This window comes from Alosa alosa, chromosome 24, assembly GCF_017589495.1.
Source record: "Alosa alosa isolate M-15738 ecotype Scorff River chromosome 24, AALO_Geno_1.1, whole genome shotgun sequence".
NCBI lineage: Eukaryota > Metazoa > Chordata > Actinopteri > Clupeiformes > Clupeidae > Alosa > Alosa alosa.
The window spans coordinates 6,925,574-6,949,064 of NC_063212.1; the positions used below are offsets into that span (position 1 = coordinate 6,925,574).

A 23,491-nucleotide genomic window follows, 5' to 3' on the forward strand; every position below is an offset into this window, starting at 1 on the left:
GTGTTTCATGGATATTTTGTTGTTCAATGTAAGCAATACTGTAAAACTTTTTCTGTTCTATCATACTGTAAACAGTATTTCTACTGTACCTCCTGTAGTAAACAGTAAAGGAAAAAATAAACTGATTTGCTTTTTACTGGAATGATTTTGAATGTGAACATAATATGTGGACATACAGTTCCCAACCAATTCATTTAGTGTAAAAATTGCATGCAAATACCTGTACTGAAACATAAAAGTCTATGCAGTTTTTGTAATGTCAACAATAGCCAATATTTTGAAACCTGGTTTACTTTGATTGAATGCATGTACCTTGTGAAGTGAAAACAAGTGTCATTCTTTGACAGAATAATTTCATTTTGAGTCAGATTTCCAGTGTTTTGGTAAAGTTAGTGTGTGCAGAGAAATATGTGTTAGTAATATATTTAACAAATTGTGTTTTTGAGAAAAAAAAATTATCCATTTGGCCAATTGTGTTTTCTAAGTGTGAGTCTGTGTTAAGAGTTTAGAAAAGGGTACTTATGGGTAGTATGGGTAAGTGCTTGTTAGCGATTGAAAAAAACTGTAATGTTCCATAGCATAGCTCACCCCTTCAAAAAAATACATAACATCTAATCAGTAAAATGACCACCTGGAGAGGATAATGGACCATGGAACATAAGATAAACAGGAGCGTGGTGTGTCTGTGTGTGTGTGTGAGGGGTGAGGTGGGGGTGTTGATGGTGGAGATGAGCCTGCTAGAGTCATTTGATGGTGGAAGTGTTGCAGGGGTTAGATGCGTGCATCAGCATGGGTCATCGGGGAGAGAGAGACATGCCTGGAATCTGGAGATGATAGAAGTGTGTTTGGCCATCCCGTAAAACACAAATTGTGTGTGTGCGTGTGTGTGTGTGAGAAAGAGAGAGAGAGAGAGAGAGATTTAGTGAGGCTTGATATGCATCACGCAGATATGTGTTCCTGTTGTGTGGGCCTCTGCATGTGCATCATAATAAGGGTGACTCAAGGAATACAAATCAGGAATTTAAAGAGCAATTAAACAGCACAACATGGGTGGAGAAGGAGAACAAGGAGACCAAGATAATGGAGTGGAGGAAGCTTCTGTGCATACATGTTCATGATAAGCAGAAAAAAGAGAGAGAATGTATAAGCTTCCACAAAGTACACACACAAGTCTCATATTTGGGACGGTCCCTCTAATGACTCTAATTTAAAAACTATAATACGAAGTGCACTGCACAAAAAATTTGCACTGCCATTCAAGAGAAAAGCAACTGCAGATTTGTTTAGCCTGGTAAAACAATATCCCAGTAAGTCAACAAGTGAGCTCCACAAAAACACACAGTCAGCTAAGGAGCCTCGACACCCAGACACAGAGTAATGCACATGGATTTGTGTTTATTAGTCTCCTGCATTCCTGAGTCTTTTTTATGCCTTATAGGGCTTTCTAGCAAAGGACACAAAGAAGGCACATGAAAACAACATGTGCACAGATCCATACCCACTCCCACATGTGTGTTGCATGTGTGGGGAAATGCATCTCTGAATGCATGCCTGGTTTTTCTCAGGACAGTAACACTTTTTACATGATCAGCTTGATCTGCAGTTTGACATTATGAAATGTTTTGCTGCTATTTTTTTTCTCCTTTGGCATTTAGACACACACACACACACACAGTGAGAGAGAGAGAGAGAGAGAGAGTGCCTGTGTGTATAAATTCAATAACCCCCCTGTGTGTAAAGTACACATGCTCAAGAAGATGGTTAACTGACCTCATATTCCAAATTTTTGCAAAACCAAACCATCTCTGTGCTAAGACACGGTCATGAGAGCAATGCACACATCCAAGAGCATGATGGATCTGGAAAGAATCTGTGGACAACAGGCTGCCTCCAAGTATCTTTGGCCATCCCATAAATCATTCAGTCAGAAAGAATCCATGCGCACCCACCAAATATGCATAAGACACCAGGATCCCATAAATTCCAGCCATTTTTTTTTTTTACATTTCTGTTTGTTTAGTAGTTGTTCTATAATTATTGTTCAAATTATCATTTGCCATCCTTTCCTTTTTAATTATCCTTGCATAAGACTATAGGCAGTAGGGATGCACATTGACATACACTTTGTTCACAGATGTAGCAAAAAGAAAGAAACGGTGGCTTGGCTAACAAATCATACAGATGTAATGCATGGGATCCTGGGATTTCCACTGCCTGCCAAGGTCCACACATGTCCTAATACACTGGATTTTCACAGAGAGAAATCAGCCATTTTTATCACCCTGGTGGGATTTAATGCATCCAAATTGCACCAATTTCCATTTTATGTTTTGAATTTGCTACATCATGATTACCACCATTTTGAGTCTCCTGGGCAGGTGAGTGAATTCACTGTACCATTGACATTCTGGTGACCAGTTCTCCATGTGAGGTGTGTGCGCTATGTATATTCACAGCCAGTGGGCTTTCTGTCTGGGAGTACTGTATGACTAACTGTCCTCCACAGTTTGGACTAAAACTACTGCACCACTATCTAAAGGCATTTGGAAAAACTTCAAAATATTTGCAATATTGAACTAACAATCTGTGTAAAAATAAGTACATCTTTTGAAGTGTCATGTAACTTTTGTAAGGATATCAAAATCCAACCGTGGTGAAACAAAAAAATAGAACAATACAAAGAGTTAGTGTGATTGAATTTACAGGTTTTTTTCAATCGCTAACAAGCGCTTACACATACTTCAGATACTTTTTCTAAACTCTTAACACAGACTCACACCTACAATACACAATTGGCCAAATGGATAATTTTCTTCTCATAAACACATTTTGTTAAATATATACTAACTCTTCATTTCAAAACAGAATACATCTTTCTCTGCACACACTAACTTTACCAAAACACAAAGAATAACACTTGTTTTCACTTCAAGGTACATGCAGTCAATCAAAGTACTGATGCATGCAGGTTTCAAAATACTGGCTATTGTTGATATCACAAAAACTGCATAGACTTTTATGTTTCAGTTGTACAGGTCTTTGCATGCAAAACATGCTATCCACCGTTTTTACACTAAATTTCTTGGTTGGGAACTGTATGTCCACATGTAATGTTCACATTCAAAAGCATTCCAGTAAAAAGCAAATAAGTTTTTTTCCCTTTACTGTTTACTACAGGAGGTACAGTAGAAATACTGTTTTACAGTATTGCTTACAGTAAACAAAATATCCGTGAAACACACAAGAGCATTCTGAACAAACAACAACAGCAAAAAGCCCAGATAAAAGGGGGCTAAAAAAAGCACAAAATTACTGAATCTAATCTCTGCGATCTTCAGAGTTAGGCCACATGTTTTCATCAACATCACATCTGATATTATCCAAGGCAATGCACCTGGGATAAAACCATTTGGTAGCAGAGGTTTTAATACTGTATCTAAGGTTTGGGATACTGTGTTTGCTATTGTGGGATGTTGTGTGTTAACATTTGTAAATACTACAAAAACAATCCATAGTTTTGTTGGGAGGTATAGCTTGTCTGTTAAGAAAATGTAAGCATTGTGGAAATGTGTTCACTGACTGCATATTGTGTGAAAACGACATTAAATGTGTGAATGGTATGGCCACAAAAGACAGATGCTGTGCTAATTGTGTTTAGAGTTTTGAAAATGTGACAACTGGTTAGACAAACGCTTGTTAGCTGAAAAAACTGTAACCAAACAAGCAACACAACCCAAGATAAACACTTGAGAAAATTCATGAGCAAAAGAAAAACCTAAGAAAACAATTGACATGTCAAGAATGACTTTATAGTCTCAAACTGACTAAAAAATAAAAGGGTGAGTTTGTGTGAAGTAATGTGAAATTGTAAAATGGAGGAATGGCAATAGCATCCTTTTGGTCAAACTAATCCAAAAAATACACAAGTGCTGAATGCAAAAAGGCAGTAGTGTGACCCAGCCGTGGCATTTTACTTAAAAGGTTTACATTAGCAGCTTGGACTGAATCAGCAGAAAAACACAAATGGAAAGCATATTAACACATCAACAGATTTCACAGCCAACAACCGCAGATACTGGACTGTGCTGCCCTCTGGTGGCTGAAGTGTGATCCTACAGAAAAAATAGTCATCACTGTTCATTTTATTATTCTGAACAGGACAAACCCATTTGGTTTAACTACATCATGCTTAGTCAATACCTTCCTACTTAAACAGTAAAGTATCTACACATCTAGCAAAGGGGTAAAATAGACTAGAGCAGCAAGTATGAACACATATATGTAAATAACCATACGACTAATATGGTATCCCTCTACCTCCTATGTAAAAATAAATACGGGTCCTCAAATGATATGTATAAGTCAGATTTTAACATAAAACATTTTCCACAGCATATGAAGTGGACTGGTGGTTGGTATACACATATTATGCTGTAACCAAGACAACAGCCATTGTCCATTATCCATTGATGTTGTTGCCATAAATTTAAAACCAGGAACAACTATTTAGTGTTCACAAAAGACCTGCATGTTGTATCATTGATCATGTGATGTGCAGGTCTACAGGGTCTAAATGTCAAAACATAACTTTGAGTAACTCATCGTCAATGTCTTAATCATCGTTTTACTGCAGTTTTATACATGGGGTCTCACCAGGGCTAGAGTCTTATTCCAGAATGTCTGAGTAGCCACAGGATGCCATCCAGAAGGCCTGATAATGTCTCTGCAACTGTGTCCTGTACCTGAGAGGAAAAAAAAAATGTTCTCAAAATAAAAAATCCATTAGGGCAAAAATGTCATCACATACCGTATGTTCCTGTGCTAGTGGATATGCCAGTCAAGCAAAACAAGCGTGTTACTCCAATTTGAAACCTTGACATAATTTTTTTTGTTTTTTCTTAATGATTTTACTTTACTAATTATTAAAACTCCATAACATCTTAATTTTGTCAATTTGTTTTCAAAATGGGAGTCTCTCTATGCTAAAATTATATGCACACTATATCTGACTGCTGCATTGTAGTTCTTAAAACATCAACAGTCCTGAACATAGTCCTTGGACAAACACATGGAAGAGTAAGATCTCCTCACCATCCAGGGGTTTGGCAGGAGACTGAGCTTCAGCCACTGGGCTGCTTTTAGGCAGGGGACACGAGGACACTCGGGGCCCTCGTGGGCCGTGCAGGACAACACCAGGAGGGGCCGCGAGGAAGGGCCCCACACGGGCTCCAACATGGCCCTGATCTGGGCAAACTCCCTCTCCTTTGCTTCGTCAGACTCTTATGCACACAAAAACACACACACACACACACATACACAGACACACACAAAAAGAACATTGTAATCATCCACATGTAATGCATGACTTGTAACACAAAAGCAGAATTGTAAAAGTGGAAGTATGGCGTAACTGAGAGTGTGTGTCAGGTTTATGAGATGCAAAGAATGACACACACCTGCTGGTGTTCACACCCAGGTGTCTGTTTTGACTCTAAAGAGATTAAGATCTCATGGCACAAAAACAAAATCCTCTATAATCACACACATAGCATAACATTAGTGTGTTGCGGCCTCCGTCATACCTTTTCCTCGTTCTGCATTTGTCACAAAGATGAATCCATCAACAGCTCGGCACACTTCCTGCACGTTGGGAGCGAGGTGGAACGTTGGCCTCCCAGAATCCTCATCCTCCCTCTGGGTAAACAATCTACTGTGAACATCCACATTCTCCAGCCGAGCTCGCTCTCTCTCTGTCCTGTAAAGAAGACCATTATCAGAGATACAACCCACAGGAAGGTACCAATCTCCCTATAAAATATGGATCCCTCCCTTCCTCCGTCCTCCTCTTGCTTTCCACCTTTCCCTATTGTAGATTTACTCAAATGTTACTGTAGATTGTATTCAAATGTTATTCATATGTTATTATTATGTCAGTATCATGCAGGAGTCAACCATCAAATCAACAACCTCTCACCTGTTAGTTGAATAAAGTGTCAATATGTTGAACTTGTGCTGGTCACTGTACATAAAACTAATTCCTGATCCAATGCCTGAATAGAAATCATGAAAAGTTTCTGTAAAGTCTCTCATCAATGTCAAATCTAAAATCATCTGTTCAGTTTGTCCGTTTATTCCACATTTACAATGGGCACAATGGCCCATTGTAAATACTGGGTGACACACTCATAAATAGAAATAACCAATAGAAAATACAGTATTTTGTGCTGGCGGGTCATTCCACGTCAGTTCAACCAGGGCCCACGCACTTAGGTCTCAAAAAATTCTGAAAAAATTACCAGGTGTACCTATGTTACCCAGGAGACACACTGTAAAATTACTCTTATGTAAGATCAATACCTTCCATGATACAGCCAGTTTTACAGGGGGAGGGGGTGTAGATTTTGTCCAGCCTCGTTTTTTTGTCAAAGTTCACAAGCCCACAGCGCAAGAACTAAACCATGTAGGAGGCTCAAATTTTGCATGGTGGTACATAAATAGAAATAGTATGTAGCAAAATCGTCACGTTTGGTCTGGATAATCCTGCATGGTCATAGCTGTCCCTCAAAGTTGATACAAGTTTTATTGGAGTTTTTGGCTGGGCTCTGTTTAAGCCTTCAGAAGACATATTTGTACTCAACATAGGCTCTTGATTTATTTTCCTTACTGAGATAAGTAGAAACACTCTCACAAAAAGCAATGAACAGAAAATAAATCCCTTCAGGGTCTGAACAGCAGACCTCACAAGTCTATAAATAATTTTGGTTATCATTTTCAGAGCACCCAAACACCTTGTGGGAATATACAAAGATTTTTTAAATATGTTTTTTTCATGGGCAAAATGCCCCATTGACATCAATATGTTTTATATAGAGTCACCACACTGCCACCTGTGGTTGTATAGAGTAACCTGTGGTAGCTCTATACAAAACATATTGATGTCAATGGTGCATTTTGCCCATGTTTAGGGTGGAAAGTGAAAAAGAAAGATTTGCATAAGACAAGTCAAATTGGTGTTTTTAAAAAGAAAAGATGAGAATAAAGAAAAAAATTGAAAATAAAGAAAGAAATATTTTAAAAAACTTTTTATATTCCCACAAGGTGTTTAAGTGCTCTGAAAATGAGAACCAAAATGATTTTTTAGACTTCTAAGGTCTGCTGTTCAGACCCTGAAGGAATTTATTTTCTGTTCATTGTTTTTTGTGAGAGTGTTTCTACTTATCTCAGTAAGGAAAATAAATCAAGAGCCTATGTTGAGTACAAATATGTCTTCTGAAGGCTTAAACAGAGCCCAGCCAAAAACTCCAATAAAATTTGTATCAACTTTGAGGGACAGCTATGACCATGCAGGATTTTCCAGACCAAACGTGACGATTTTGCTACATACTATTCCTATTTATGTACCACCATGCAAATTTTGAGCCTCCTACATGGTTTAGTTCTTGCACTGTGGGCTTGTGAACTTTGACAAAAAAAAGAGGCTGGACAAAATCGACACCCCCTCCCCCTGTACACCTGGTTATTTTTTCAGAATTTTTTGAGACCTAAGTGCGTGGGCCCTGGTTGAATTGACGTGGAATGACCCTGGCACTTCTGTGCAGACATGGCAAGACAAAGACATACTGACCATTTATCTGTCTTTGGGTTACGCCCGTGACTGGTAGGATGTTTGGGGAATTCAGCATGGTTGTCACTAAAGACACCTCTAGTTTCTCCAGCCCGGGTCCAAACATGGCAAAGCGTGGTTCCGCCGTCACCACCATGGACTTCAGGAAGGATGTCACTGCCTCATAGGCTGGCCTTGACTGATGCCACAGGCCGCAGCATGCTGGACAAGCCTTGAGGTAACTGTGTAAAAGGAGAACAGTTGTTTAAGGGTCAATGAGGACAAGAGCCAAATCAACTTGCCAATGCTATACATATTTATGGGAGATGCGGTGTGTTTGTTTTGAAAAATACACACGTGCATGCAGTGTGTTTGTTTCTGTAAACACACATGCACAACCAAATACGACTGAACACTTGAACAAGACATTTTTAAGACGTCTATGTGTAAATGTGTTAAATTTCCTTGCCTTGCTCATCAACTCATCAACTAATGAACATAATCATGACTGGACATTAGTGACTTACTCTGCCATAAAATCTCGGCTTTCTGACTCAGAGCTCTCTGACAGAGCTCTCTCTAGACTCTCCATGTCAGGCATTGAAAGGTGATCAATTGATGACCAAAGAGGCATATCTCGCAACAAGAAATATTTCCAAAGAGAAGGATCTTGAATCAGTGCTCGCCAATACCGACTGGTGCCTCCCAGTCTGCACAGATCTTGCGGAGACAGGAATGTAATGATGAGGAACTGCATTTCCACCTAAAAGACAACAGTGTTGTTATTCTCCTGACAACAAAGTTACAAGAGTCAAACACAGTTAAAATTAAGTTTAAATGTCGCTCTTGTTGATAGAAATGTAACGCTGAGATACAATGGTAAAAAAAACACGTTTATATTTACCGGCAAGGTGTCAAACCCGCTCAAACCCCCTCCTCCAGTACCGTCAGTAGCAACATAAGGTTCGTTCTTGGAACGCTTCACTCCAAAGAGTCTGTCTTTAATATTTCTGAAGTGCCCTATGACCAGAGATTCATTTCTAAGATTTATTGTTGCCATGAGAGGTAGCTGTCATCCAACAAACTGAGAGCCAGAGTTACGAGAAATTAAGCGGAACTCAAATCAAAATCTTACGCTAACAGTGAAAAGTTCCACGTCTTCGTCAAACTAGCACTGCATTGTGGTTAATGTAGTCGTGCTGGTCATGATGATAATCTCTTCGAGGGTAGCATTGCTCCGCAAGAACTACGCACAAAGTCTTCAGAAAAAAATAAATGATGATGCAAATTTAAGAAGATTCGGTACATTTCTTATGATTTTTCTTAACTTTCCTCTGCTTCTTCCTAAGGCAAAGAAAGAAATGAGATTCTTGAAAACAAAGTTTTAGTATATTTTCAAAATGTAGCCTAGGCCTACAGAAGCGTAGGCCTATTGCTGCCACACTAAAATAAATAAAAAGGCTCAGTATTTAATTAAAAGTTTCTTGTTATAACAATATCTTTTTCATGTTTTAACAAGATATTTATCACGTTATTACATGAAATTATCACGTTATTTCACGATACTTGATATTTTCACGTTAACGTGAAAATATCATGTTATTTCAAGATATCACGTTATTCAAGATAATGAAACTAAACGAAACGAGAGGCAAGAATAGGATATGCTCGTTTACACGACTCAATCAAATTCTATTTTAAGCTCGCAAGACATTCTCGTTATTGAACACGGTGGAGGATATTTGATATAGCCTATGCAAACACCCAAGCATTGTCCAGAATAGTCTGCACCTGTGTGCAGTAGGCTAGCGGAGTGCCGGGAGAGTCGGGAGGATTCCCGGTGGGGCCGGGCTGATTACTGTAGTGTGATCTCAAAAAGCGCATGCTATTGCTGATTGAATATTTTCTTTGCTGTGCTCTCCAGCAGCCTGCACTGTGCGACTGCAGCGATCACTTCTCACTCCCCGCATCCCTTCCCCACAGCCTTAGAAATGACTGCGATGACCTGCAGGCTACCGAGCCAGAGCTCTCTATAGGCCTAGGCCTACATTCACCCACATTGCGTGAAGATTCCAGGGCTGCCAACTTTTCAAAAAACCTTGGAGTGAGATTTGGTGGGGCCAACCAAAATTTTGCTGCGGTAATTTTGGTTTGGCTCATTCAGCATTATATCGTACAGTAAAAAAAAAAAACGTACATCAGTGGTTCTCAGGTGTAGGGACCAGGCATGAACGGATTATGAACTTTCGGGCCCCTGGGCCCACATGTATTAAGGGCTCCCCACTAATTGTCGCATATGTGGAAGGGGGGTTTGGTTTGGGCATAAGACAAGTCAAATTGGTGTTTTTAAAAAGAAAAGATGAGAATAAAGAAAAAAATTGAAAATAAAGAAAGAAATATTTTAAAAAACTTTTTATATTCATATGTCCACTTATATCCATATGTGGAAGGGGGGTTTGGGGGTCCTCCCCCAGAATTTTTTTTATTTGTTTGATGTGATTTCCTGTATTCTGGTGCATTTTGGTAGCTTAGAAATCTAGACACACCCTAGCGGCAGCAAATTACATTTGCTTCCAGGACTAGTCTAGCAACTCTCCTTTGGCTTGTGAGCTCGAAAAATTAAACTTCTATCAGGCCAATCAAATCATCTATAGAGTCGTTAGGGGGGCATAACATAATGATTGATGACAGAGTTGCAACGGTTTGGCTTGAATTCCCTGCTACTTGAAAACAAAGAAGATGGATATTGCTGTTGGCCAACAGTGTGACACGAGTTAAGCTTGTTTTGAGATGGCAAAAGTTTGAACTAGCCAACTAGTTCACTGGTGGGAAAACGCATGGGACTCAGTGCTGTCCTATTGCGCAAAGGGAATTTGAAAGACAACCGATTATCCCTACTCGGACTGAGCACTGCGAATCTGTGAGTGCCCAGACCCTACATTTTAATGTGGGTCTGTCTCGGCCAGGCTAGCATTTTGGGGATGGCCAATAGTAAATTCAATCAGATTCATAGCCTACATCCTGATGTGTTGATATTGAGGCAATGATTCCATGCAAAGGTTTTGGGCTTCAGGGCCCCCAGACACCTTGGGCCCTGGGTCTGGGCCCGGAAGGCCCGTGCAGTAATCATCCCCGGGACCAGGGTCCCAGAGTTAAATGAACATTGGTATCAAAGGGATCTAGCCTACTACTAGGACCATGGGCGTCGGATGCATTGTGAAAGTGGGTGGGACATTTCAGAGGGGGGGTATGGTGGTCCTCCCTCAGAAAATGTTTTTTGACTAGATGCAATTTCCCTGAATTCATCTTCGATACATTTTAACAGGTTATTTAGATACTTCTATATAACAAAAAATAAAGCCAGCCTACTTAAATTAATAAAAAAAGTAAATCATGCATAATTTAAAAATAACTCAATAGGGCTACTTGGCTAATGCAATAAGGTTCCCATTACAGCAACGCAGACGCTCAATGAAAGCGATGGTTTGTTTGAAATCCCACACTCTTTCAACTACATGGAACGTAATAGTGATCATCAAATACCTCCCTAGATTTCAGTGCCCATCAGTCCCAACATTTAACAATATAATCAAACAGTCCAAAAGTAAATTAAATATCAAACTAAACCGTGAATCCAATGAAAATGACAATGAAGCACTAAACAGATGCTGAAAACAGCACTGGTATTTCGCACGGCAAAAGTGAGGGGGTCCAAACTAACCATTTTAAAAAGTGGGTGGGTGTTTTGTAAGAATTTAAGAAATGTTTGTATACTTCAAAATAAATTCAGAAGTCAGACTTGCTTATTTTATGGAAATATTTGTGCTGTAGCCTAAGCTATTTTGCACTTCAGAATTATAACCATGCACACACAGGTGGAATAGTTATGGTGATATTGCAATATGTTCACAACCACAAAAACATATGCTACATTTCACAGTTCAGAAATGTTCAAAAATGTGTGTACATTTCAGCACTCCATGAAATTATGCAGAAGTGGTCACCTGTGTTATTCAGCTAGTTTATTTAAGATAATATATTGGTCATTGTAATGGCCATAGCCTATAGCCTACATGCTATTCCTTTTTCAGGATGTACCCATATCTGCATGATGTGAATGTTTGCATATGGCTTATGTCAGGCTTTATATCAATATTTGTGTCTCGTTATTTGATTTTCTTTTTTGCATGTCACTAGGAAGCATGCCAATATAAATATAGTCATTTATCTGTAATGGGATTGGCTGGAACCTGACAATATAAGAACCATAGTGGGATAATTTATGGCTGAGCAATTTACACAAATGTATGTAGGCCTACTGACAAATAGTTTACATTAGAATACATTATAATTTCGCCCCAATGAGGCTATGTAGAAATGTGTTGCAATTTCAAAACCGGATTAGGCCTACTCAGGAACCACTTATTGCACAGAGGCATGCTTTATATCATTGTATTCGGTACGGTTTGCTGTTTATTGTGATATTGGGTTTGCCACGTGTTGTGTGAAGGGTTAGTGAAATATTAAACCGAGAGTAATGGGTGTGCATTGTGTGCAAAATGCAAATATGATTAGCCTAAATTGCACGTCGGTTCAATGTTAATTTTCTCGCGAACCATTTATCACAGCAACTTGGCGCTAATATCATTGGGAAGCTTAGATTCCGCACGTTCACCTGATGTGTGATATCATATGTATAGGTTTAGTTTAGTTGAACCTCATCTGCCAGGTATTTGACCTAGGCTTACCAGGTTGACACTTCAGCGTGAAAAATAGCCTACTCAATAATACTCAAAGCATAGGCCTACCTGAAGCCGGGCAAATGCGGGGGGAATGCGCCTGGGACAGCTTCTGAAGTAGCATCGCAAATGAGAGAAAATTTAGAAAATTCCACAGACAGGGGGTGCTCTTGAACCCTCTCACCGTCTCTGAAAGCAGAGGCTCAACAGGTAGATCTAAACTCATTTTTCAGGCATCTGACCGACCGGGTTGACACTTCAGCGTAAGAAATCGGGGGTGTGGCGTGTGAGTGTGTGAAACTAATCAAATGCGTGTGTCTCACGGCCAATGCGTGAGAGTTGGCACCAAAATCCCTTTTTATCAAAGCCCTTTCTCCCTCTTGCGTCAAGTTAGCGAAAGTTTTATTTATCGTGTTGAAGAAGATAAAGCAGAACTATCAGGCTGTGTGAGCCATATAGCCTAGTCTATGGTGTGAGTAGGCTATCCTTCACAGAACCTCTCTATCCGCCTCCTTTTCAGCAGCTCTCTGCCGATACACACACATCCCTCTTCGCTGCTCTTCAGTCAGCTGGGAATTGACCACACACACACATGCACAAAAACAATCACTCATCAAGCAGCACTGTGTAATAGCAGTCAGGGTGCAAGTTCATAGACACAACTAGTTATATATATTTCACTAACGTGAAAATATCATTATCATGAAATAACGTGATAATTTCATGTAATAACGTGATACATATCTTGTTAAAACGTAAAAAAGATATTGTTAGGCCTATAACAAGAAACTTTTCACGTAATTACATAATACTGAGCCTTTTTATTTATTTTAGTGTGGCAGCAATCCGCTTCCGTAGCCTACTATAGGCCTATTCTTTTCTTCGCAACTTCAATTTAATCCAGCATAGCGTGCGGTGACCATACATTTTGGTAGGGCAGAAAGCCTTTTCTGACTTTTTTTAATAGCCTATCATTTTGGGCTACATAAAATTACATATTTTACAGGACTTTGTTGTATGCTTATCTCATCTCACAGTCAGAAATTTAAGTGGATTAAAATTGTAGATCAGTAGGCTAACCCATCAGTTAAGTTTGCACCGTTCTCATCAAAGATTCTAGAGCGGAGCATCTTTGGTTCTCATCACGTTAAACCAGCGAAGCGTAAACAAAACTATTTTTTGTGTTCTGTCTGGCCTGCTAACTATCTAATATATTTAAGTAGTTGGGTTTTATAACTGCAACTCAACACAGTTGGGTGTTATGGACAAGTGTCTGACCACTCGCTGTAGAACTAGGCTATATTATAGGATATATAGCTCATTCTGAATGCAGCAGCCTATGCCATACCTTTGAACACCTTTGCCTTCTCGTTTTTGCGCTGTCAAAAGATGCTATTAAATCCACTAGAAGCTAGCTATATACTAAACCAAGGAAGACACCAGGGTTAGCTAACGTATCTTCTAATTTCAACCTCTCAAATTTTTTATTTTTTTTTTTTTTTTTTTATTTTTTTAACAGAAACTCAATACGGTTAACATGTGCAACAATATAGCCTACTCGCCATTTCTGCATCTTGAAATTAAACGATAGGCTTACTGGCGGATTAATTTGAGCAGTTCTAGAATGACCATGGGGCAGACTACTTTACGACCATACAGGTTGCAATCCTTATTGAAGCCGCCAGGGTTTTATTCGATGAATATATTGAGGAATGTGATCGTCGAGGTCCCCTGCCCCAACATTGCATGACACATTAAACTCAAAGAGAATCGCCACCATCATCCAAAAGTTGATGTCAATAGACCAAAAATATTTGGAAAGCCTACAGAAACTATAGATAATTAATGTGACAATCATATTATTAAAAGTAGACTTGGAGCAATAATTTACTGAGGAACTATTTTTTGTGGAGGATGCTTCATAGTTCGCTGCCCCACCTGCCCATATGGACCACACGCTCCTTAAAACTGTTACAGGGAATTGTTTTTGTGCCTGTGTGTGTGTGTGTGTGTGTGTGTGTGTGTGTTTCGTAGCAGGTGAGGTGATTTCAACACTGTTTACACGGACAGCATACTACATTCTACAGAAATGTCACTTTTTCTGTCCCGACACTCTACAAATCTGTTACACTTTGAAAAACAAATTGTTGCAAATTCTTTCTATTTCTAAGTAAAACAATATGTTAATTGAACCATCACATGTTTTTGAGCCATGAAGTGATTTCTAAGCAGATTCCAACCTCACAAAAGTGCCCGTCCCAACACTCAGATTGAGGGCCATATTCTGAGGTCAAAAAAGTGTTTTTGAAATAGTTTAACTGCAATAATGCATGCATAACTATCACATTAATTATAAAAACAATATTCAAATACAAAATATCAAATGAATATGATTATTTTATTAAAAATGTATATGTCCCAGGGAGTCATGTCACTGGTGTTACTGCATAACAAAACTCTTATTTTAAAATGCAAGCAATCATACTAATGATGTCATTAGACTACCTTTTACCTACCTGAAGGTAAGTAAGGCACATGTTAAATTCACAATCTCCTTTCATTTATCAGAAATGTTAGCATTTATAAAATAATTATTTCAGATTGAAGCTTTTTGCTTCTAAGTCACTGGTATAACCTTAACTTTTAGGGAAATTAAAGAAAATAGAATGGATACAATGACATACTTGAGTCTAGCCTGACTAACAACATATTTTTTATTCCCTATAGCAGCCATTTTGTAAAATGCAGTTTTTCCATGAAATTGACAACTTGACGAAGACATAAAGGCTAACACCACTGACTCATAGTAATTACATGTAAACTTGTACTGGTATGTTGATTGAGTTATCCTTTACAGCAAATTACTTCAGTAATAATGTGGTTTTAAGTTTAAATAATAAAAAAATATAAATACATATATATATATATATATATGTATGTATACATATATATTTGTTTTGACAATGACCCATTAATAGCCTATAACCCTACTAAATTTAGAACAGGGCATGCCCGTTCCAAGAACTTGTTTGGGACCAATCAAGTTGGACCAGAGAGGGTTAAAGCGGTTCACATGACTAATTAAATTATTCATATCATGTCCTAAAGAATGATTCATTGGTATCATACATGATTATAGACAATAATACTGTGAACACAATTATGTTTATCTGTTTTTATTGCTTATTAAGAGAGAAAGTTTATTTAGTGATGTAAGGTGACACTCCCACTTATGCAGACCGGAACTGTCCCGTTTTGCTCCCATAGTAACGAATTACATTGCTCTATCTTGCTAGTAATCAAGGATCTTTGGTTGGACCATTTAAAATTCATTATAGTCATTGGACCATTTGAAATTTAATGAATAACTGTTCTCCCAGTAGATTAATGATAAGGGAAGAAAGATCGCTCCAAAAGACTGGCCTTAACTAAAAAGATAGCCCAATTCAGTTACAGACTTTGTCAGGGCAGCAGCTTGGGTGAGTCTAGAACCGTCCATAGTGCACAGGTCAAATGTCAACTTCTGTCACTACTCATTTGTTCAGGCATTTCTTGTGGTGCTGAACCAGCTCTGTCTTCCACTGACATCCTGCAACATTTCCTCACAACGTCCCTTGTTTTTATGGTTATGGGATTTGCCAGACGCTTTTGTCCAAAGCGACATACAACTAACAACAATACAATATTACTGTTAAATTTAACAGTAAACAGTTTTAAAAATAGACAGCCAAATCATGTTGACATGAGGCATGTTGCCATTCCAAAGTTATTCAATCATTGGTGCTAAATCAATTTTGTCCAATCCAATCTGACCACATTTCAGCCTTTTGTCTTCTGACCTCTGTCGGGAGGAAGTGAATATTGTTTCGACACAGTAATGACATACTGCCACTCTGTGGCGAGCCTGTTAAGTCTGCATGGACACTAAAAATGCCTGGCATTACTATGCTGTGGCTATTTGAAGGAGGGTCTTGTGAAGCCTACTAAGTAGCACAAATTGTCCCTGAGCTATTGCCAAGAGCAACTAGCAGGGCTGTTACCAAAGAACTATACCCTTATCATGTTTGCACACTGGTTGTATGGCGTTAGTACACAACTGACGCCAGCTCTGATCCTAAGTAGAAGATGTATGCCTCAGTTTTCTGAAAGCGAACAGCCATAGAAGCCATGCAAACAAATATAAAGGTTTTTGAGGTTGCCTTCTTTGTCCTACCAGAACAAATTCTAACCAGCTGGGGTTCTGGAACCTCTGCTGCCTATGGGAGTCTGCATCACAGCACATCAGACAGTGTACTAAAAGCAGAGGTACACTTCCCAGTCAAAGTAAAAACGTTGTTGGCTTATGATTCAAAAAGCTTTTGGGAAAATGTTTCAAGGGCTATAAGCTGGTATAGACAAAGACCATGTGTCATTTCACACAAAGAATGCATGTTAATGCAAATGGGCAGCCAATGCCACTTGAAGGGCCTGAGTATTGACACATAAAATTAAATGTAATGAGAGGAGTGTGTCAGTATAAGCCTCACTGACTCTGAATGAACTTTGTTAAAATTCTGTCCATATTTTCAGCAGACAACATACAAATTATACTTTGATCACAGTTTTGTAAACGTATATTAAAACTTCTTTAGTCAACGATGAAACTGACAAAGATGGAAAGACAGTATGTGCAGTTGAAGAAAAAAAACTAACACCTGATATTTTTTAACCCAAAATTTATTTTGATGAGAACATTAAAAAATGAAATGCACTTTTGAAAGAATACCAACACAGTACAGTTCTCCATTTAGAAATGTACTATCAAAATATCAAAACTCTCATCTGTTCACAACGCATCTTGCCAAAAGTGAAGAAAGGTGTACTTTTTACATTTAAGCAAAAGTGATATAAAGATGGCATAACAAAAAATGCTTGCATTTGAAAGAGTACTGAATATGTAGAATTAACATATCTGTGGTATGTGTACCTTCTGTCATATATAAATGTAATTAATTAAAATTAAAATAAATAAATAAAAACAAGCAAAAAATAATAAATACAAAACTACGGTTGTGTGATGTTTCTCTCCCAGAAAGGTTATCGCTTTTGTGATTGTTTAGATTTATCTCTTTTATATTGTACTTTTCTTTCTTTTTTTAAAAAAATTTAACCACATTCTTAGAGAAAAGAAATGTCCAGCCAGATGTCTGGAATCTGGAAGGTAAGTGCTTCTCTTTTTTTTCTTTTTTCTTTTTTTTCAAGGTTTTAGAGTATATTTTTTTAAGGGACCCCAGGTCATTCCCATGTTCCCCAACACTCACACAACAGTCTCTCAGACCCCTCAATCTGCCACGGTTTATTGTAAAATGCTAAGGATCTCCTTGGCGTTCTCGGTGTTCCACCCTTGCCCATGGAGCGGGCCCTCGCATGCAGACACGTATTTGTGCAGGATCTGCGTGCCGATGTCCCGGAAATGCAGCCGCTCCTCCTTGCGCTCCATTGAGTCCACATTGCAGTCCTCGTACTTGACCGCCCAGAAACACATCTCCCCAATATACATCATGGTCAGCAAATGTGTGTCTGAAAAGATGCCTGTACAAAAAAAACAACAGCAAACTAATTTGAAGCATCAACAAAATGACAACAGGCAATTGCACTTCTGGAGATGTTAGAAATATTACTTTTTTTCCATTGCAAATGCATATTCAGGTAAAAAGGGAAAAACATGCTAATACAGAAAATATCCAATACTCTGGACTGGCTATAACCAAACAAGTATCCACTGAGACTACTGCTGCAAATATAGATTATCCTCTCTGTCCAAAATGCAACAACAATAATTATATTTTATATTAATATATATATATATATATATATATATATATATATATATATATATATATATAAATTATATATATATATACAGCCTTACTAGACAGAGGTGTCATAATACCAGTTCCGGCCATGGGAGGCAGTATGCGGGCAACATAACCGCCAGCCAAACTGCAATAAACGAATAACTCGCACGGCTTGTGGGCGTACTTGAACCAAAGAGTATACACCTGTCGGGCTGAGGCTAGTAATTTAGCATGCTAATTCAGGTTGATATCTCTGCAGCACTATACCTTGTCATTTTTTTTAATGACATCACCGTTTTTTCTTCTCATTCTTTTGATGCGTGTAGCTAATTTTTTTGGATATTTTTACCTCAATTCTTACACATGGCACCTTTATCTGATTAATACAAGTAAATACAATGTATAATGTAAAAGGATAATAAAAAAGTACCTTCAGACAGAAAGTTTGCTGTCGTGGAGTCATGGAAAACTACACCATCGTTTAATTTGACGGAATTCCGTACTTGCAACATCCTCATAAGGTATCGGACACCTTCTTGGAGACACTAAAACATGAAGATATAAGTCATGTTTCTGTCTGTAAAGTATTATTCAGAATATAATTCCTGTAAGATGAACTGGCTTTCATGTGCTGACAAATGAAGTGTTTCAGTAGCACTCAGTCTCACTTCTAAAATATCACACAGCCATGACACATGTAACACAAAAAAGCATTAGACTAGTAACATTTAAGTATGAGCATGAGTGGTGCTATTTTTGTGAGGGTGTTACTAAACAATGACTTGTGATAAGGAGATGACCGTACACTGGACAGGTAGGTGTTCATGCACCAACCTTGAGGAAGGTGGCCTTGTTCTGCTTGATCCACTGCTTCCTCTGGTGCAGGGTGTGACAGTACATGTAAAGCAACGCCCCACGCCTCCAGTACAGGCACTCAAGCAGCTCCAGACCCAGCACAGACTGCACCTGAGTCAGGGAGGGGAGGGGAGGAGGGGGGGCAGACCACCAACCATTAAGAAAGTACATTAAGGACTTCATTTATATGAGCAAATATTTGCAAAGCGCTGCCTCAAGTGAACCACATCAAGTCTGGCTGGTTGTTTTCCAGGTCAGTTTTTACTGGTGTTATACTATAGAATCATGTATATTAAACCATTAGTGTTGTTGATATTGTTGCTTCTGCTATTGTTTATTATCTAGACCAGGGTAATAGTGATAACTACTTTGAAAAAAAAAGCAGCTGGAAATTGGGAGAAAAAAAATGAATTGTTGTAAAACTAAGTTTGACGAAGTCTAGTTGAGTAGTCCCTGAGTTGTTCATGGCCTGCAGCATCTACACTGAGGCTAGCCTCTCCTGAGCCAATCCAGCAGAAGGACTGGCAGGCAGGCAGGCAGGTGACAGGTGTGGTGGTGACAGGTGTGGTAATGGCCATTACCTCCTGCGCCGGCGCCAGTCTGCCAGACAGCACCTCCGGCTCGGTCAAGTCCTGCAACAGCTCCTGGATCTTGAAGGGGGAGCATTCCTCTGGGAACTCCTGGTCCACCAGCTTATTCTCCTCATAGAATGTGATATCGAGAATCACCTGCATGGACGGGGACGAGCCAAAACAATCAAAACATGAAGACTGCATGCTTAGCTTCACTTACAGAACTTTGCATTGTGTGAAACATAAATGAAGGGAGTAGGTGGGTGTGATGTGTCTGATAATTAATACTTTAAAAAACATGGACAAGACACCGCTGCCCAACATTACACATTAATTACATGTGCAGTCTGTGACCCTAACCCCCTACAAACTTCTGTAAAAATCAGCTAACTGCTTCACACAGTCCTCTAGCTGCCTGTTCAGAACACCTTCTGGTACTTTTCCTTCAGCTTTTTTAGAGCTAGTCTGTGGTATACTTGGCCAGGTGCAAAAACATGACCAATAGGCCTATTACATGACAGAGAGAAGAACAGCCAAAAACATTGTACTGATGCACTAATCCAGAACCCCTGTAACGGTACATGACCCAACTACTGCATTTGTGAATTAAGTAGAAAACAAAAAAAGTGTCCCAGTATAGACCAAACCACCAGACAAGCTTATGCAATCCCGGAGTTAGATTGCAGGGATGGTGGCAGGTGGCCTCCTACAGCACCCTCAACTAGCTTCACTGAAACCTCCAGAGGGACTGTGGGTCTCGTGGTCAACAACGGAAAAAAAATCAGGATGCCGCCCGCCCCCCCCAATCGAAATGCAAAAGAGCTGCTATGCTACAAGAATCATTTTCTACGGACTGCTGTCGGTGCATTCCCTCTATATTATGGCAAAACATGTTCAGCCAGATTGGTACAACTGCAGCCACAGTCTACACAGAAAGTGCTTCTCACACACAGACTCAGAGTATCCACAGTAGCCTAAACAGAAATAGTCAGATTCATCCAGGACCAACCATATTTGGTTAAATCTCTCCACCATTTTAAGTCCTTTCTGATGGCTTCACTATTCTTTCACACAAACATAGGGGTATTTGTGGGCATTTTTGCGAGGTAACCAGGTACGCCATGTTTTTAGAGGTGCAAACAAACGCTGCATTGCCATTGAGATCACATAGTAAGGAGCTGGCTCAATGGTTATCAATGTATTTTGTTGTGTTTAGCTGTATAATGAAATCACAGCTTTTATAGCCATCCATGGGTCTTTCCTTCTGGCTCTTTGGCTATGAATTTGGTAACTATACCGGACTATTTGACGTCTTTAGAACACTAAACAGATGGAGGTGTCAAATGTTGAGTTTCTCCATTCTAGATTTTTTGACGTTAATTACTCCTATGATGTATTGCTATTGTCTATCTATCCAAAGTAAAATACCTGTTTCGACGTTAACTGATGGTCAAATCAACCAAAACTCCAATTGTTTGCACCTCCAAGTGGTGTGTGACGTAGTTCTGTGACGCGAGTTTGTGTGAAAGAATTGACTGTGTGTGCACTGCTGGCCGGCCATGCTTTTTACAGTCGTTGGCAGAGACGCTCATCCTACTTGAGGACCCAGGTGGGAGTGATTAACTCAGTGATTGATTCCTGTGGGAGTGCCCACTGGGAGTTGGGCACAGAGCCGGGAACTTGTGTTAAAGCAAAGGCATCAAGGCAGTGGTGATGATGATGGAGGATAACTTCCCATCAATAAATTAACTTCAAGTATGGAACAATAAGGGCTTTTCTTTGTTCCCCAAGTATGGATCAGTGAAAAGTAAACTGCATGGCTCTGGTGTTCAAGCAATCATATGGCAGTGCCTGGTAAAAGTTAAACAGACACTGAATATACTTTTCATTGCTTGATAGTACATCTTAGTGCATTCATCCTCCATTTAGACTGAAACTACAGGTCATTAGACAAAGCAGGCTATTGACACAGCAGCCCATGATGCTGGCTGGCTCAGCACTCATCTCTGGCATGACAACTTTGTAAAATAGATTACATTACATATGTTCATGCATATTCCTTCACAGCTTGAGGGATTGTTTTTTTTTTTACTGTTAGCCTACATTTCATGAAATCTCAAGCTAACATGCCAGCTCCTTACGGCAAACAATAGAGCACAACGTTTTACTTTTTACAGAAAAAAATACTTATTTTGATTCTGCACCACTGACAATTTCCCCTTTCACACATTACTTGAGTATGCCTGATGTAATGCCACGATTCCTATGTACAACAATGCTTTGAAGCCTTATCCGTGCCTTGGTAACACATGCAGAAGCAGTTTTAGAAGACTAGACCTGAAACGCTATACACAGTAAAAGAAATAGAAGGGTTGAAGTCAATACAGCTCCTATCACAAGACCGTCACAAGACTTAAGATCTATTTGCAAAACTATCCCATTACTGATCTCATTCTGACAGCTAGGGAAAAAACACTAACATTAAATATTGTATTAAATCAGCTCAAATACCTGCGTGTAATCCTGCAGCAATTTAGGGAGACTGCCACTCTCCCCCCCTTGTCTGTAATAGTTTTTCAACTTGTCTAGAATGGCTGATGCATTCTGTAAATAGTCATCATCTAGGGAAAAATAGATTTTGTTAATTGTTTACGTCCATATTATGTCCATATATGAGAGTGTCAATGGCATGGTTTAACTAAACAATCTACGACACGAGTTAAAAAAAAAAAAAAGCCTATTCATTCACAAGAAACTGGGGTTACATAACGTCACATTCTGACATTCAACAAGTCTGCCTTGCACAAGCCATTCGCCAATTAATCCTCGCAGTACCGAGACGAGGTGGCAAGGCAGCAAAAGAATTCCCTTCGAAGTTTGTATGCATGTTGTTTATCAGAAGACAGCAAACACCAGCTGCCTTGTACTGATTTAAGTTACCTACTTTGTACATTAAATAAAATGCCTTGCTATCAAAGAAACTAACATAGCAGCAAGCTTAGAGGCCAGGGGCCATATTTAGTCAAGCACGGTCATAAGGTATTAGCACTACTAACAAAATTAACACTATCGGCCACTAATATCAGCCCCTTTAAATATGATACCATCAGGTTACCGTTATTTTGACTAAACACGGTGTGTTAGCTAAGAATGACTAGCATAGCAACACTCGCTATGAACTGTTTATGATGACGTTCCACATACTAGCGTTTACGTTAGGTAGCGGGCATGCTAATTTATATTTGACGTATCATTATCTTGAATAGTAAATATAATTTCCAGTGACGTACAATCAAATGGTACTTTACCATGACACAGACCACAAACGTGGGAGTAACGTTAGCAAATCACACAACTCAAATGGTATGGCCAAGTTAGCTACACAGCTAGCTAGCTAGCTAAACAACAACAGCAGCAGTAAAAGTGCGCTAGCTAGATAGCTAGCCAACAACGGGGCTTCAATGATGACAGCAAAATCGTATCGTTGAAGTCAAGTGAAATGTAAGTCCTGAAATAACGACCAACAATTCCATAAATGTGGAATTACCTGGCTTTTCTATCCTTAGAGTGGCACACTTGTTGTCCAACTCAAAAATCCTTCTTTCTAGCTCAAAACCCTGTCGCCTGTAGTCGTCGGCCATGACTGGAAACGACAGTCACGTGATGACTTATTATTCACGTGCTTTGGCAAAGCAAGACTTGTTCAAGAGGTCCATAAACAGATCGGCTCAGAGGGCGCTGCATCTACACTACACTGTGTGCAGCGTAGTTACACTCTCTTTGGCCGTTTACAGAGAAATTAAGCCAGTTATTTGAGCAATTAGTGAACTGTTTCAGTATCCTAACTGAAAACTGGGCCAAAATCTATCCATCTGCATTAGGCCT

At 39.2% G+C, this 23,491-nt stretch overlaps 2 protein-coding genes across 3 annotated transcripts; both read right to left on the minus strand.

The window, feature by feature from the left end:
* Window positions 1-3,626: 3,626 nt before the first annotated feature.
* On the minus strand, window positions 3,627-8,770 carry fbxo4 (F-box protein 4). Of its 2 annotated transcripts, none has more exons than XM_048235875.1 (8): window positions 8,508-8,770; window positions 8,131-8,366; window positions 7,625-7,845; window positions 5,975-6,050; window positions 5,583-5,755; window positions 5,092-5,279; window positions 4,654-4,742; window positions 3,627-4,112 (listed from the first exon to the last, which is right to left on the minus strand). In XM_048235875.1, exons 1-7 carry the CDS (start codon window positions 8,661-8,663, stop codon window positions 4,659-4,661), a joined length of 1,134 nt encoding a protein of 377 aa, XP_048091832.1. In that variant the 5' UTR covers window positions 8,664-8,770; the 3' UTR covers window positions 3,627-4,112; window positions 4,654-4,658. The 2 variants fall into 2 exon arrangements, with proteins under 2 accessions (XP_048091832.1, XP_048091833.1); XM_048235876.1 differs by having other exon boundaries at window positions 3,627-4,133.
* Window positions 8,771-17,040: 8,270 nt separating this feature from the next.
* Window positions 17,041-23,286, minus strand: rimoc1 (rab7a interacting mon1-ccz1 complex subunit 1). The gene is made up of 6 exons (XM_048236959.1): window positions 23,154-23,286; window positions 22,118-22,227; window positions 19,616-19,762; window positions 19,014-19,145; window positions 18,610-18,724; window positions 17,041-17,913 (listed from the first exon to the last, which is right to left on the minus strand). Exons 1-6 carry the CDS (start codon window positions 23,245-23,247, stop codon window positions 17,678-17,680), a joined length of 834 nt encoding a protein of 277 aa, XP_048092916.1. The 5' UTR covers window positions 23,248-23,286; the 3' UTR covers window positions 17,041-17,677.
* Window positions 23,287-23,491: the final 205 nt, after the last annotated feature.

Coding starts and splice junctions, on each gene's coding strand:
- fbxo4 (XM_048235875.1), bottom strand. CDS start 8,663: ATGGCAACAATAAATCTTAGAAATGAATCTCTGGTCATAGGGCACTTC. Junction 6,051..7,624: donor AACCCAAAGACAGATAAATG/GTCAGTATGTCT, acceptor ATTTCTATTCAG/GCATTGGATCAGGAATTAGT. Junction 5,756..5,974: donor ACACTTTATTCAACTAACAG/GTGAGAGGTTGT, acceptor TCTTCTTTACAG/GACAGAGAGAGAGCGAGCTC.
- rimoc1 (XM_048236959.1), bottom strand. CDS start 23,247: ATGGCCGACGACTACAGGCGACAGGGTTTTGAGCTAGAAAGAAGGATT. Junction 22,228..23,153: donor TCTAAGGATAGAAAAGCCAG/GTAATTCCACAT, acceptor ATTTTTCCCTAG/ATGATGACTATTTACAGAAT. Junction 17,914..18,609: donor AGCAAACTTTCTGTCTGAAG/GTACTTTTTTAT, acceptor TTTTTTGTACAG/GCATCTTTTCAGACACACAT.